At 46.9% G+C, this 15,797-nt stretch overlaps 1 protein-coding gene across 2 annotated transcripts in view; it reads right to left on the bottom strand.

Annotated features, from left to right (window-relative positions):
• Positions 1 to 7,064: 7,064 nt before the first annotated feature.
• Positions 7,065 to 15,797, bottom strand: part of LOC119465093 (12S rRNA N4-methylcytidine (m4C) methyltransferase-like) — a 72,854-nt gene continuing 64,121 nt past the window's right edge. For both annotated transcript variants that reach the window (XM_037725895.2, XM_037725896.2), the window contains one exon: positions 7,065 to 7,341. In XM_037725895.2, the coding sequence (XP_037581823.1) occupies positions 7,135 to 7,341 (207 nt within the window). In that variant the 3' untranslated portion in view covers positions 7,065 to 7,134. The remainder of the gene's footprint in view (positions 7,342 to 15,797) is intronic.

Genomic DNA, 15,797 nt, shown 5'->3' with positions numbered 1-15,797 from the left:
TGGAAAAAGCTAGAAAATATGCATTTTTGTTTGCATCTACGCAGCTTCACAAGAGATAGGCTCAACTTTTATCATGGGATGTTATCTTGCTCGCAAGACTCGTGAAACAATGTTTTACTGTCTGTAAAATCCACTGCTTGCGTCACGCAAGGGCAGCTGCAGTTGAGCACAATTCGAAGCCGTGACTGCGATCAGCCTGTGCCCAAAAGCGAATGCAGTACGAAAACAAAACAAAAAGGAAAACATCGACTAAAAATTAGAAAGGAAAAAAAACGAATGAGTAAATGGGCAAAAGCCGAGGGAGAAAGGCATCCAAGTTACAAGCTAGCAAAGTGACGAGCACCAAAAGCAGACAAGGAAGCGAGTTGTAAGCAAGCAAAACTGTATGCATGCGTGCTTGCGATGTGTACACAGTGGTGGCCGACTGGGTGTCTGGGCGGTGTGGATTGCACACCGCTCTACCTAAACCAAGCGTGACAAACCACGAACGGCTGTCGTAGAAGAAATGGAAGAAAAGGTTTGTGTTTGGTGTTTGAGAAAACCTTTATTTACTCGTCTTCCTCGTCAAAACCATCAAAGGCAACATTGCTTTTTGAATCAAGAAGAATGCTGAGGGTTTCGTTCTCCAACTCCTCTCGGTGCTCCGGCTCCAGCATTGAAGCTAGGGGTGGACGATGACTCGGTGGTTTTGACAATTGATTTTTTGCCTAAAGGGGAGTGGGCGATGACTTGGGGATATTATGATAGGCGTCCAAGCTGCACATTAAGTTGTGCAAAGTCTTAGGCACAACGTGAGATTACTCATTGGGTAATTTGCCTATTCCTCTCACAATTGTTATTAAGATTTAGAAAGCTGAAGCTCCGCAACATGCTGAATTTTTGACAGACGGTTCTCACATATCATGTAAAACTGGTTTGGGAATTGATATTTTTCTCTTTCTTTGTTCAGTTGCACAGAATATAAATTTGTTGTTTCAAAAGCTAAATTTGTACCAAGAAAGGTTGAGCAGTATGATTGAGTTGTAAATTTCTTACCGCTTATTAGTTTTCCTGCAGCATTTCGCAGCAGTCGGGCAACCTTCCCTGGGCCGGATGTCAACTGTTACGCACCACATCGATACTGGCTCCCAATCGCCATTGCGGCAACGCCCATATCGTGTGTCGGCTACGGAACGTCGCGTGATTAATGAACAAGTGGCCGATATGCTCCGCCGCGAAGTGATCCGACCTTCCCACAGTCCATGGGCATCTCCCGTCGTCCTTGTTACGAAGAAAGACTGTTCTGTACTGTTCTGTAGAAAGACTATCGGCGCCTCAACAAGATCGCTCGTAAGGACGTTTACCCACTTCAGCGAATCGACGACGCTATTGACAGCCTACAAGGAGCAGAATTTTTTTCATCTCTCGATCTGCACTCAGGGTATTGGCAAGTACCTATGCCAGTTGATGATCGACCGAAGACAGCCTTTGTCACGCCCTACGGCTTATACGAATTTAACGTCATGCCATTTGGACTTTGTAATGCGCCCGCAACTTTTGAGCGTATGATGGATACCGTTCTGCGCGGCTTGAAATGGCACACGTGCTTGTGCTACCTTGATGACGTCGTCGTTTTTGCTCTGGACTTCTCCACGCATCTTCAACACCTCCGGCGTGTTTTGACGTGTTTGAGAAATGCCGGCCTACAACTGAATTTAAAGAAGTGCCGATTTGCAGCGCGGCAGCTGACGATACTGGGTTACGTCGTTTTCAAGGATGGAATTCTCCCCGATCCAGCCAAGCTTCGTGCCGTCGCCAAATTCCCTAAATCTACGTCCATCAAAGAACTGTGAATGTTCGTAGGTTTATGTTCTTACTTCCGACGCTTCATTCAAAATTTCGCCGCCATCATATCACCTCTGACAAAGCTTCTGGATGCAACGGACCCTTCATTCGTGGTCGTCAGAGTGCGAGGAAGCGTTCGCAAATCTCCGTCGTTTGCTGATGACTCCCCCAATTTTGCGTCACTACGATCTGACGGCCCCTACAGAGGTACACACAGATGCCAGCGGTGTTGGCCTCGGCGCTGTCCTTGCGCAGCGCAAACCTGGCTTTCCTGAATATGTCGTGGCCTATGCCAGTCGCACCCTTACGAAAGCCGAGACCAAATACACTGTCACGGAAAAAGAATGTCTGGCAATCATCTGGGCTCTTACTAAGTTCCGGCCTTATTTGTATGGCCGCCCATTTGATGTCGTCACCGACCACCATGCACACTATGTTGGCTGTCATCGTTGAAGGATCCTTCAGGTCGTCTTGCCCGCTGGGCACTTCGCCTGCAGGACTACGATATCTGCGTGCTGTACCGTAACGGATGCCAACATTCTGATGCCGACGCCCTATCACGCTCTCCCTTGCCTGACGACAATAACTGCTGCTCACTATCCCAGCTAGCTGTTTCTACAATCGACCTTGAGGCTATCGCTTCCGAGCAGCGCCAAGACCCGTGGATTGCCTCGATTATAGACTTGCTTGCTGACCCATCACCACAGTCAACCACTCGTACTTTGCGTGACCGTCAGGCTCGCCATCTCGCGGTTCGCGACAACCTGCTTCACCGACGCAGTTATGCCACAGACGGGCGCCAGTGGTTGTTAGTAGTTCCTCGCAGTCTGCGCTCCGAAATCTGTGCATCCTTTCACACCGATCCACAGTGCGCACACTCGGGAGCTTTCTAAACCTACCAGCACCTTCGACAGTGCTACTACTGGCGGGGAATGTACAAGTACGTTCAACAGTTTGTTCGCTCCTGCCCCGACTGCCAGCGCCGGAAATCTTCACCCCAGCTCTCGCCGGCTGGTCTGCAGCCTCTACGCTGCCCTACCCGGCTGTTCGGGCGCGTTGGAATTGATTTGTATGGGCCACTTCCCTTGACGTCGGCTGGTAACCGCTGGGCTATTGTGGCAGTAGATCACCTCACACGATACGCCGAAACCGCCGCTCTCCCAGCAGCTACAGCGCGCGATGTTGCTCATTCCTGCTTCGCCGATTCATCCTGCGGCATGGTCCACCCCAGGAATTGCTCAGTGATCGCGGACGTGTCTTCCTGTCGGAAGTGGTTGAAGCCATCCTTAAAGAGTGCCACGTTATTCATCGCACAACTACGGCGTACCACCCTAACCAATGGCCTCACAGAACGCTTCAACCGCATGCTTGGCGACGTGCTTTCAATGTACATCGCCTCCGAGCACACGAACTGGGACGCCATTCTGCCCTTCGTCACCTACGCGTACAACACCGCTACTCAGAGCACCACTGGCTTTTCACCCTTTTTCTTAGTATACGGTCGGCAGCCGTCGCATACCATCAACACAATTTTACCTTACCGGCCGGATGCATCCGAGGGCTCACCTATTTCTGCCACGTCACGGCATGCTGAAGAATGCTGTGACCTCGCACGTGCCTTTACTTCCAACGACCAAGAGCACCAGAAGAGCACTTGCGGCGACTCCACTTCCGCGGTCACCTTGCTTCCTGGCGCGCTTGTGTGGCTCTTTGTCCCGTTCACCGCCCCTGGCCTCTCATCGTAACTACCCCCGAAGTATGAAGGCCCTTACCACGTCGTCGAACACGCATCTCCCGTGAATTTTGTTATCGAACCAGCGCCGTCGTGGACGAGACATTGTCCACAACGACCGCCTCAAGCCATACTACGATCCTGTCATCCTGACAAGCTGTTAGGTCGCCGGACGGCTCCCTTATCACTCCCAGGGGGAATTGTAGCGAAGAGAGACGCTAGTGGGCCCAGCGCTTTGCCTCGCAACGGCGCTCGTGCTTGAAAGCTGTGGTTCGTTTGACTGTCGACGCTGCGCTGCTCCAATCTCTAATATTAAACCCTTTATAAAGACTAATTATGTAATTCGGGCGGCAAAAAATAATGGGAGTATCTCCAAGGGACGGCAAACAACATTGGCTTGGTTCTGTCCAGCTACGTGACATTTGCATATTTTTAAATCTTTGTGCACCCTGTATAATACTGCTGTTCTCTCTGCAGATGTGTGCCTGATTTTCAAATTTGTTCCATCCTGGCTACCGAATTTTTTTTACAATGCGCGTGCGGTGTATATTACACGCTTGCATGTTTTTATTCGTCTTTGCATTGTGGGAGTGTATGAGAGCGTAAGCTTCTGGGATGGTTATCCCCTATTAAAATTAATCGAGCTGCTCCATGCACAATTTTTTTATTGTGTCTTTGCAAAATAAAAAATAAGAAGTCTATGAGATTACTGTGTGGTGGGTGTAAGTGTATTTATGGACAGGCTGTACATTGTGCAATACGCTTACATTGGCAGATTCTCATATGCTATTTAAGAAAAAAGAAAGTCACCTTTTTTTTAGATCCTACAATTAAGAGTCACTCAGTCCTCAATGGACGAAAGCCAAATGAATAATATACACGGTCTATGTTAAGTGTAATTGGAATAAAAAAGACATTTCCTCAGGTTTTCATCAGTAAACTGTAGTGATGCCGTAATCCAAGATGCCTGCCTTCGTCCCGCCTAATAAATTCCCATTTGAAAGAGTTTTTACATAGCTATGTGCATTCTCATCATAAGTTCTAGCCATGAACAGCTACTTTGCTCTAGTGCGTTGCATATCGCAAGCTTGCGCAGTTTCATTTCTTCATTTATATCGCGGTCACACCGAATTCCCGCAACGATGCTTGAACGGTTTTCCGAGTGTAAATGGAAGCAGCGATAGGCATGAAATACAACATTTTCCGGTGCTGTCACTATTTTCTTCTGATCGAGGGGTAGCACGTGGGCTAACGCTTTTTTATATATGCTTGGATGAACGGCTAGACCAGACGAAACCAATTGTGCGTGCGAGGGTAACTTCAGTGGGCTTTGAGTGCTGCCTGATCGATCCGTGTTCACATCATCCAGGCCCTGCACAAGGAACCTTCATGTTAGTGAAGCATTAAGCCTGGTACACTTATCACTTTAATGTGAAATAACAAATTTTTTTCGCGCTTTGAGTTTTACTCACTCCAATATGAACGAAATTTAGGTGAGGCAGAGCAATGTCAAGCCACCAGCGCCGCTAAGCTGGGACCGCTGACCGCAGCGCCATCCTATCGGCTCGCAGCAGAGCTACTTGGTGCGCCTGCGCGCTGCTGAACATAATCTGGACGCTCGCAGTGTCAACACCTAAATGTTCTTACACCGTGGTGTGAAACGATTCATGGCTCTCGGTTCCAGACCTTGGTGCGAATTCTTTTACGCAACTTATTTTAGATTTTCACTTGTACCGCTTTTTGCTCAAGGACCATTTTCTGTATCCAAGTTGAAAGGGTGGCACAGGCCTGGTTGGTTTCTTGCAAATTTGACAAGCTCCTTCTGGGCCAGGCATGTAGCAAGTGAAATATCTTCAGTGACCGGCAACATTTATTAAGCCTTAGATAGCTCATGGGACGAAAATTTCACCGACCAGCGTTATGGCACCAAAATTGATGGTACCACCCACGACTATTAGTGGGACTCGAACCCAAGAACTTTGGTGTTCATTATAGCAAAGTTAATTAGGCACTTGAACCCACAACCTTTGGTGGGAGCAGAACCCACGACGTGTGGTGTTAAGGCACAGTTCATTAAGGCATTCGTACTTACGACCTTTGGTGGGAGTCGAACCCACTTGGATATGGGCGAATCAGCCGTAACTCCAAGTCGGATTCCAACTGACATCGTGAAGGCTGAGTCAAACCCACTACCTTTGGTGTTAAGGCAAACTTAATTAAGATACAGTGAATTAAGGTAGAGTTAATTAAAGCACTCGAACCCACTACCTTTGGTGTTAACTAAGGTAGATCAAATTAAGGCACTCGAACCTTGTTGGGGGAAAAGTAATAGGAAGTAACAATGCATATAGAATGAAAATGTGCAACCAGGACCTGAGCAGGCTGCGCTACAAACGTCCTGGGCATGTGCCACTCTTCTCTGAGCGTGCGGCAAGCAAGCGAACAATTCTCAGCGTTCACAGGCACCGGTGCACCACGATTCTTGCCTCGGCAGTGCCACTCTACGACTCGGCGCCAAGAGAGGAGCCGCGTTTCTCAGCGTTGGCACAGCATGCATTTCGGAAGCCAGAAGAAGGCCTCACTGCGCTAGATGGTACCGAGCATTCTTAGGAAGTGCGAAAGAGTCCCGCTGCAGCACACGCCTCATACATGACTCGTTTCGATGATGGCAATACGTTGCGTCGCTATATTAATTCAATGCATTACCACTGACAGTCGTCGTGAGATGGGTTCTGCCACAATTTTTCCGGCTCCACATAAGCCTGACAAAGGGCAGCTGTCCCACTAAAACAGGAAAGCAACAATGCGAAGGTAAGTGTCAATGCAAAAATAAGCGTCGTACATGGTGTGCCGACTACATGTGGGAAGTTATTTACAAAATGACCTTTTCCTGTGAGGCCTGCTACGTAGGTTAGAGTGGCAGGTGTTGGAACTCCAGACTGAGAAAGCACCATAACAATGTACAAGATGGGAAGGAAGTGCTTGAGTGTTGCTGCAGCAACATCACTGCAGCAACACTCATGACATGGGAGGAGGACCGTATCATAGCACTGTCAAACAAGATGTTTCTTGGGCATGCACATGCAGTGATGGATGCTCCTTGCCATCATGCTTTCTCGTTTCTTTTTGTAGTTTTTCTGTATTTTGGCGGTTTTGGGAAATTTTTCGGGGTTCTCGGGACTCTCAATAAAGTTGTTCAATCAAATAAAAAATTCTGTATATATAAGTGCCGTCTCGAAGTAAGGAACAGTTGTTATAAAACAGCGCTCACCCTCGTGCCTTCATTAAACGTTACGCTTCATAGAAAAATGATGCAGCACCAACTAGCGCAATCAGGCAGAACAAGCGCTCATTACAAACCACACTAAAACCCACGCAAGGACACAGGTTGTGCACTGGCGCAGGACTGGCGTAGTAGTCTATCTTGCAAGCAACACAGTCACCTTAGGGAAGGAATCAACACTGCTAGGGCCAACTTAACAGGAAGTTGAGAAAAGTCACGTAGAACTGCTACTTTTAATGATTCTGAAGATGCAAGAAATGAGGTGACACTCTCAATGAACAACTGGCGCCCGACGTCAACCGACGGCCGTCCTCTCGGCGACACGGAGCTTGGCCGAGCGGCTCCGTGGGTTGCGTTCCAGCTCTGTTCTCGACGGCAGCTGGAGTGGACCCAATGGCTGCCAGTGGCACTGCCGCTCGGACACCATCTCCTCCGCACTGTGCCACACGGCCGCATTGCGCAGCCGCTGGGCTACGTCCACTGGCTCACTCACATCCACACCCTGGACACAGAACAGCACACGTGAGAAGCCTCAAACACCTCAAAATACTGGCTTAATGCCTTTCCTAGCCAACTCCAGATATCATGGAACTCTGATGGACTGTACAAGCTGCACGTGTGAACCTTAACATCTCACACATCACCCACATGAAAAAAGAATGAGTAAAAACAGCTCTGAATTCAAGGGAAAATAACAGCGCCGTGTTGATGAAAGAGCCTTGCCCACGCTTGTATGTGTGCTCCTTGCATTTTGTCATCCCAGTTAGCCAATGATGAAATACCAACTATCCATCGTGATACAGGACTCTACAATTCAGTATGTGACAGTGAACAATGGACATCTCCTCGGAACTTTTTGCAAAAAAGGGTCCTTAATGTCGAGCATCTTCCCTGAAGATACTAGAGCAGTTTCTGGAAGCTGCTCTGTCCACGAGACATGAAACAAGCATTCTGAAGATGCTACGTGCAAAATGGCTGCATCATAAAATGGCCATGTGCCAGGCAAGGTTTCCACCTTTGTCGGGGAAAAAAATTTGGCAGGCAACTGTAGTGTAAATGTGAAGCATTGTGTGAATCAATGCAGCACGAGATGTCGACGTGTGCTCGGCAGGTGGATCCCAAGTAGTCCAGAGATGAGCTTTGTTGTTTTGTTGCTCGCCACCTAGCAGCCACGCCGAGAACCAGCCAATCCAGGTTCAGGCTTGAAGCAAAAGAGGGCCTCCTATCACGGCATGCCCGGAATGCCTCGTAGTTCTCAAATCGTGATGCCACGGTGCACAAGCCCGAAAAATAAAAAAAATAGATGTCTAAAAGACTTTTGCTGTGTACCATTATTCATGTCATCACGGTGGAAAGACTGCAATGTATCTTCACCTTTATTCCCTTAAACATAACGGGTGGGGTTTACAAATCTTGATTGTTCTAATTAGTAGCCACATGTGTTCAATGAAGAACGCTAGTATGAAGCTTATCAGCAAATGCCGCTGAACAGGTGATTTCGGCGATGTGACGGGGCAGGCCGTTCCAGTCGGTTGATGATAGGCAAAAGAAAGATGCAGAGAAGGTTGTGGTACGGCTGCGTGGAGGCGTTACTTGCAAGTGGTGTCCAGTACGCAGGGAATGGTGAGGGGCCAACAAATACGGTGCATGATGAAGCGAGCTGCAATAAAACTTATGAAAAAGGATTAACGAATCAATGCGATGCCAGGATTATAGCGTGTTTTATACAGCCTGTGCTTTTAGTAGTGATACGCCGGTGTTATAAGAATACAATGAATGAATTAACCTTGCCACACGATTCGGAATTCTTGCGAGGGCATTGATAAGGTAAGTTTGATGTGACGACCAGATGGGGATGCATGTTCAAGCTTCGGACGTACGAGTGTCTTGAATGCTAGTAGTTTAACGTGATGCGGTGCGTGACACAGACGGTGTTTTAGGAATCCCAATGTTTGGTTTGTGGAAGCAGTAATGCGCATTACATGAGCAGACCAGTCTACCGTAAAAACCGGACTATAGGTCGACCCCCAACGAACCAATTCTAAAAATGAAAAAAATCTTTTTCAATGGCAAAAGTACCGAAAGACACCCTTACCTTTAAACAAATGCGACTCAGCCGGTTGCACAATGGTGACAGTATTTATTTAAATGCTGCTCCGTACCGTGATGATAAGGTGCTGACAAACACGCGGGTCGATGGTCACACGATACGAAGCCCACGGCAACCTGGCGGGTTGCCGTGGGCTTCCGCGTACTCAATCGCCTTTTTCTTCAAGGCGACGGTGAATTGCTGTCGGCTTCCGCTCATTTTGAAACAAAATGTGAAAAGCAGCCTGAATGCAATGGCGAAGGTGGCTGTTTACTTCATCTGCCCATTGTTGCAAGACTTCCGTAGTTTTTCCGCCAATGTCCGGCATATAAGACGAGGGTCGACTTTTCGCAATGGTTTCTTGAAAATAAGTTCGACCTATATTCCGGTTTTTACGGTAAGTCATATGAAAGGGTGACACCGATATATTTAAATGTGTCCACTTTTTCTAAGGTGGTATTAGTAATGTACGGTAGGTATAAGGTCTCATGGCGGCGAGTGAAGCACATTATTTATTGGGGTTAAGGGTCATTAACCAGTCGTTGAACCAGTCTTGCACTTTGTTAAGGTCATCTTGTAAAACATTGTGGTCAGAGTCGTTAGTAATTATACGGTAGATAACACAATTGTCAGCGAACATATGGATTTGAGAGGAAACATGGAGAGGAAGGTCATTAATATAAATAATAAAAAGTAGGGGGGCCTATAACGCTACCTTGTGGGAGGCCAGATGTTATAAGGAGGGGCGCGGAAGTGTAATTATTGACATCTACTGACTGTCATCAGTTAGTGAGAAATTCAATAATCCAATTTAAGATGTCAGGGTGCAGGTTCAGCTGGTAGAGTTTCAGTAATAGGTGTTGGTGGGGTAACCTGTCAAATGCTTTAGCATAATCTAGAAATATAGCATTGATTTGGGTGTTAGCATCGAAGTTAACATTTAAGTCATGGACGAACATAGAAAGTTGCGTTTTGCATGAAAGGCCCTTACAGAAGCCATGCTAGGATGGATGGAAGAAGTTGTTAAGAAAGTGCATTATTTGGGTGAAAATGACATGCTCCATTATCTTGCAAGGTACGCTAGTTAGGGAAATTGGTCGGTAGTTAAGAGGTGAGTTTTTATCACCTGATTTGTAGATTGGAACGACCTGCCCTTTCTTCCAGGTGACGGGGATGCTTCTTCTTTCTGGGCTTTTACATGCCAAAACCAGTTCCGGTTATAAGGCACGCTGTAGTGGAGGGCTCCGGGTGAATTTGACCACCTGGGGTTCCTTAACGTGCACTACAACGCAAGCACACGGGCGTTTTTGCATTTCGCTTCCATCGAAATGCGGCCACTGCGGCCGAGATTCGATCCCGCCAGACAGGGATGCTAAATGAGGATAAAGACTGCGTGAAGATTAATTTGAAGTATGCTGCACAGATGTGTTTAGTATTTGTCATGGCTTGTCACCCGTTCGCCATCGGCGTGATGTCATCGACGGGGTAACAAGCCGGTTGGTCGTTCAGTACTCAAGCGAACACAGTGAAAGGGTCAGAGTCGGGAGTAAACAAAAAAATAAACCAAGATATTTATCGACTGACAACAATAAACAAATTAATAAAATAAAATAACAAAAGAAATGACACAAGAAAACTAACACACCTGAACTTAATATAGCTTAGTGATGACGACAAAGAAATATGACGAGCAATTAACAGTAGATATAAAAATGAAACGGTGCAGATCAAATATACAAGAATACATTTAACAGTAGTTCACTCAAAGTTCAAAAGAAAACAAACGATGTCACCCGCGTGACCGGGCAACAGCAGCAAGTCCATAAAATGTGAAGTCGGTGAGCAGAGCTTTCCCAAAGAATGCTAGCGAGCTGATCTTGTTGAGCTGGATGCGATTGCTTGGCTGGGTTTCCCGGGAGTCTAGATCTGACGACTTCCCTGAAGCAGGTTGAGCTAACTTGAGAACTACCGTGAGCTTCATTGCAGACATTGTTTTGTCATCTTGTACGTCAACTAGGTACTTAGACTTTCGACGTGGCTAGGCGGCCCAGGCGATACTGGACGGCACTAGCCCCTCGACTGCTTCTCAGCAGATTACAGGCTCAGCTTCTAAACTTCTTAGCAGGGACTAAAACCTGCACTTAAATAGCCTCTCCTTTCCCTAGTTGCCTAGGTCAGGGAGCGGTACATAGGGGTGACGGTTCACCTAATTATTTCATGACTCCTCCCAAAGATCTTGGCCGCGCCCCTTTTAATCAGGGGTGAGGAAACGGGTGATTCCCCTCACTGTCAGAGGTCATGCCACACAGACACACACACACACCACACCCTTGGGTCCGTTGACAAGCACCAGAAGCAACAGCGGCAGCCGCCCACATGGCGCCATATTCTCGGACAATACATACGCTGCTAGCAATTTGTGGGCACAGTACAGAGACATTGCGTATTTTGGGGATTCCGGAAATAACTTGACCTCTCCCATTTCAGCAACCCACTCAAGGCACGAGCGGGGAAGACACAGGGTTTTGTAGAAAGGACTCTCGAGACATGCGTCAAGGTTGTGGCAAAAAAACAAACTAACTAAATCCCCCTTTTTTCAGCCGCTTGGCCGAGTGACTGGCAATACCCATCTTGCTCGGCCGTTCCTACACCCACAACGTTCTGGCGCCCATTAATCGGCGCGTCGCTAACTCGAAACCATGCTGCACCATGACAGTATTTTTTAACAGTTTAGAGTTGATGCCGCCCACCCCTGATGACAAAAGCTTTAGCTTATCAATTATTACAGTTATGCCATGTTCAGGGGATTCGATGGGTGACATAACAGATTGCACAGGAAATGGTGGTATAGGTAATGGAGCGTCAGGTTCAGTGGTGAATACCGATGAAAACGCAAGGCACTCTCTGGTTCAGGGATCGCTATATCGTTGTGGTAGGCGATAATGATAGCGTCCGGTAGCTTGGGGTTTAGCAACTGCTAGAATTTCTGAGGGTTACTGCTTAGTACTCGAGGCAACATATCATGGAAAAAGGAGTGCTTTCCGTAGCGTATAGCTGAGAGATAAACTTTCTCTGCCTCGTAATATTTGCCCCCATGCCACAGGACAGTTGTGTTGCTTTGCGCAACGAAAAAAAATGTTTTTTCTTGTTTTCTAGGGCTGTTAATTTTTTTGTAAACCAAGGTTTATTGCTGTTAGTCCATACTGGAATAACTGGAATGTCGTTAGTAGCAAGCTCAGCGATTTTTTGTTGGAAGATCGACCAATTTGTGCGGTTGTGGAATTCAGCATCGAAAGCAGGGTAGAAAGAAATAAGTTCGTTGTTAATCGCATCGTAGTTGCCTTTACCATATAAGCTTATTGTTTTATTCGATTATTCTTGTTTTGGAAAGGTAAAGTTAAAGACAGTGTGAATTACTTTGTTTGCTAATTTCTTGGAGATAAGACATCGCAGGCAGGCTAGACGGATTGCTAGTTAATATAAGATCTAAAATGCTGGCAGAGTCCAGCACCATGCATGTTGGTTCTAAAACTAGCTGGGTTAAGTTCATGTTACGGCACAGTATCATTTCATTGTTTCCCGAAAGAAGCAGACGACGCACCATCAGCGAGCGACATGTATAAGAAACTTGTGCATTGGGAAAAGATGACGAACACTATGCTGGTTTGTTTGAAACATTTCACTCGGGACGAAGTCTTCGTTCACGGTGAGTAGACCAATGCTTTCCTCTTATATATCTTAAAGATCATTGCAAAGTTTACTTTCGTTTAGGCAGTCGCTTTAATAAATTATAGTGAAGTACACTTAAGCTTCATTTGGTTTTGTTAGCTTAGTTTTCTGCCCCAGCATCAGTGTTACTAAGGCTATAGGTAGCAGGAATACTCTCGCTAATCTACTTTTGTCTGCAGACACGGTGGCAGAAATGACAACTAGCTTGGGGGGGGGGGGTCTGAGCTTGATCATGACACACATTATGCCGCGAGGAGAAGTACCGTTTCGATAGCATGCTTTATTTAGTGGTGCAAGCTGTTTTCTCATTCAACATGGTGGGTTGTCAGTTTATTAGCTCCCAATAAATTTAGAAACAACTGCAAATAGCGGTTGTTCCAGCTTTGGAGCATTCGACTTGTGCACAGTGCTGCCAGTTTGCTTCCCGACACTGACCACAAAGCTAAATTCCATTACAACTGGCTCAATACGTTTCAAAGTTATGCATTTACACAAATACAAGTGACCTTGCTCAAAAGGAAACCCTCGCTAAATTTCGGACACCTGCTGGGAGAAATGCAACTTCGCCCGATTGCTTATTATTGTCTTCTCCCGTTTCACTAGGGTTTGCAGTTCTCTGCTGTGTTCCCAGGCCCTACCGCGAACACTGCGTACTGTGAGCACGAACAAGCGCCAGTCATCAGACACAAACCACCTCAGCGCAGAGATCAGCTAACTATAAGAAGAGAGGAGCACCCTGCCTCACAAACAGAAACTCTCGTTTGTGTTTATCCCAAGACCAGGTAATTACAGTTTTTAGTTTTGTTCGATCAATGCACAATATGCGTATTTAGCTCCTGAAAGCACAACAGACGTTTCTGCCAATATATATCGGCATGAGTCGCAGTAGGGAGTTGTTTTTATGAAGGTCGAAAACTGCCACATGTCATACCTGGAGCAATGCTGTGAACAATTGCTTGTACCTTTTTGGAGAGGCCCGCTAAGCACAAACATTTTCCTTCTTTAGCCTCCAGCTAGCTTGAAAGGCTTTTTTTGTCCTTAAAGAAATCTGATGCAGCTTGCTAGGCAGGCCGGACATTTGCATGCACAGCACAACTATTTCTGTAGTTTTGTTGCTGAAATCCTTGAGATCGATCAAAATGGTGTGATCGGTAGCAAGGACAACAAGGCACCTAGATTCGACGACACCAATGAGAAACTTGAACACAGCACCAAGCAAAAGAGCTGCCATGACCGTGAATGTCATAGCCATTTTTGTTTATTTGGACAGTGTTGGCATCACAAGTGACCGATTCTGAAGTTGCCAATTGCCTAGCGTTATAAGATCAACCGCAATGGCATACAAAGAACAAATTTAAGTTGTATTTGGGGGCAATATCCTCGTGCAATCATTTCTGGTTATTCATCGTCTTCCGAGAGACCTTATGCATCTCATCAAAAGGCCATCTGTCAGCTGGAACCGTGTGCTGCAATTGTCAACACAACGTGGTGGCCATGGTGTAGGTGCTGGCACCTCGAAGGAAGAAAGTGGTTGTGCCGATGGGAAACCAGCCAGGTGGCAACCCTAGTAGCAGAAGTTCTTTGTCTGGCTGATGACACGAGTCGGCTCTTGATACGCAGATGGCATCATCATAGTCATTATACCAAAGGCTCTAAAAGGCACATTCAGGACACGCTACAACGGTCCCTGGATGCGGTTACGTAATCCATGTGCTTCGCGTGCTCCTTGGAAGAGGGCAAGTTATTTCTGTGCACAATAGGTGGTGAAAGCCGTACTGTGCTCCGCAATGAAGAACAGTGCACGTCCCAACCATGTGGGCCCTTCCCATGCATTGCAGAAGACGCCTTCCGAAACAAGGTGCTCCACACGGCGGAGCGCATATCCATCGTGGGGAGGACATGCAGCAACAACACAATGCTTTGCAGGTGTTTAGGCTCAGACAGGGGGGGGGCCTAGGGGCCCGGGCTCCCCCGAAATTATCATCTTTCAGTGCTTTACCGAAGATAATTACTGGAAAGTAGGTGCCTTCCTCAAATAGTCAAGGCCTTCAGCAAGTGGGCCCCCTCCCCCCTCCGAAAATAATTCCTGGCTACGGGCCTGGGCTCAAATATCACATTCCGTATAGTATCGAGAAAAACGGGCAAAATCAGCTTGACACAATCGTACGTAAAAGCCACCGGGTCCTATTAATGCATGGCATGCAACTGCTCAGACAAATGAGAAGGTGTTGTACATTAGAGGAGCTCATCGGCGTGCACAGAAGACAGGCTCATGGGAATAAATCGGGCAAGAGAAATCATTCACTCTCTAAGCTTCGTATGCACAGCCAGCACAACTGTGCACTACACCACCAAAAACAGCAGCACTCCTAAAGCACTGCACCCATTCTGGAGCATATGTAGCCACAGAAACACGCCACATGCCATAGGCAAATGGTGCAATGCTCACAAGACCAACGTATAGCTCACTTACACACCAATACCAATGATTTGGCCTCGGCAATAGCTGTTGGAGACAGCAGTGGCACAGACCTTCTTATTGAGTGTGAGTCACCCACTGGGGCATCCCCACAGCAGTCAGAACCAATGAATGTGCGTCTAAACGAGCCACTCACACATCTATATTTACAGACCTCAGTATGCATGCAAGATCAAGACCGAATTCCCAACGCACAAGCGCTGGGTACCAACAGGCGCCTAGGCCACAATAGACTGTCGGGAGCCAGCCAGTTTGCTCACACTACACAACACTGGGCACCTGGCCCACACCAGGCTACAACTCTTGTTACGTATTTACCTAAAGGATAGAAGGACCTTTCCCAACATCAGTGCCAAATGGATTCGGTTGAGGACTTGACTCTTCTATAGCCAAGCTGTTATCATCAAAAACCTATGCTTCACCAGTCAAGTTCCCTTTTCCCTCGAGGATCTCTTCACTTCAATGAATCTTAGCTTTAACATGCACCTTTTGTATGACTCACATCTGTACTTGAAATTCTCACTATTTCTAGCTCAAGTTCTTAAAACCATCTTTTTCTCTGCGGCCCCAATACCTGTCACCCAGACTCGTGACATTTCACTCCCCTTTCACAAAACTTACTACACGAAAGCATGCACTCGCCATTACTGACTCTTATGTG

This window comes from Dermacentor silvarum, chromosome 9, assembly GCF_013339745.2.
Source record: "Dermacentor silvarum isolate Dsil-2018 chromosome 9, BIME_Dsil_1.4, whole genome shotgun sequence".
In the NCBI taxonomy this organism is placed as follows: Eukaryota; Metazoa; Arthropoda; class Arachnida; order Ixodida; family Ixodidae; genus Dermacentor; species Dermacentor silvarum.
This window is presented reverse-complemented; position numbering and strand designations above follow the sequence as displayed.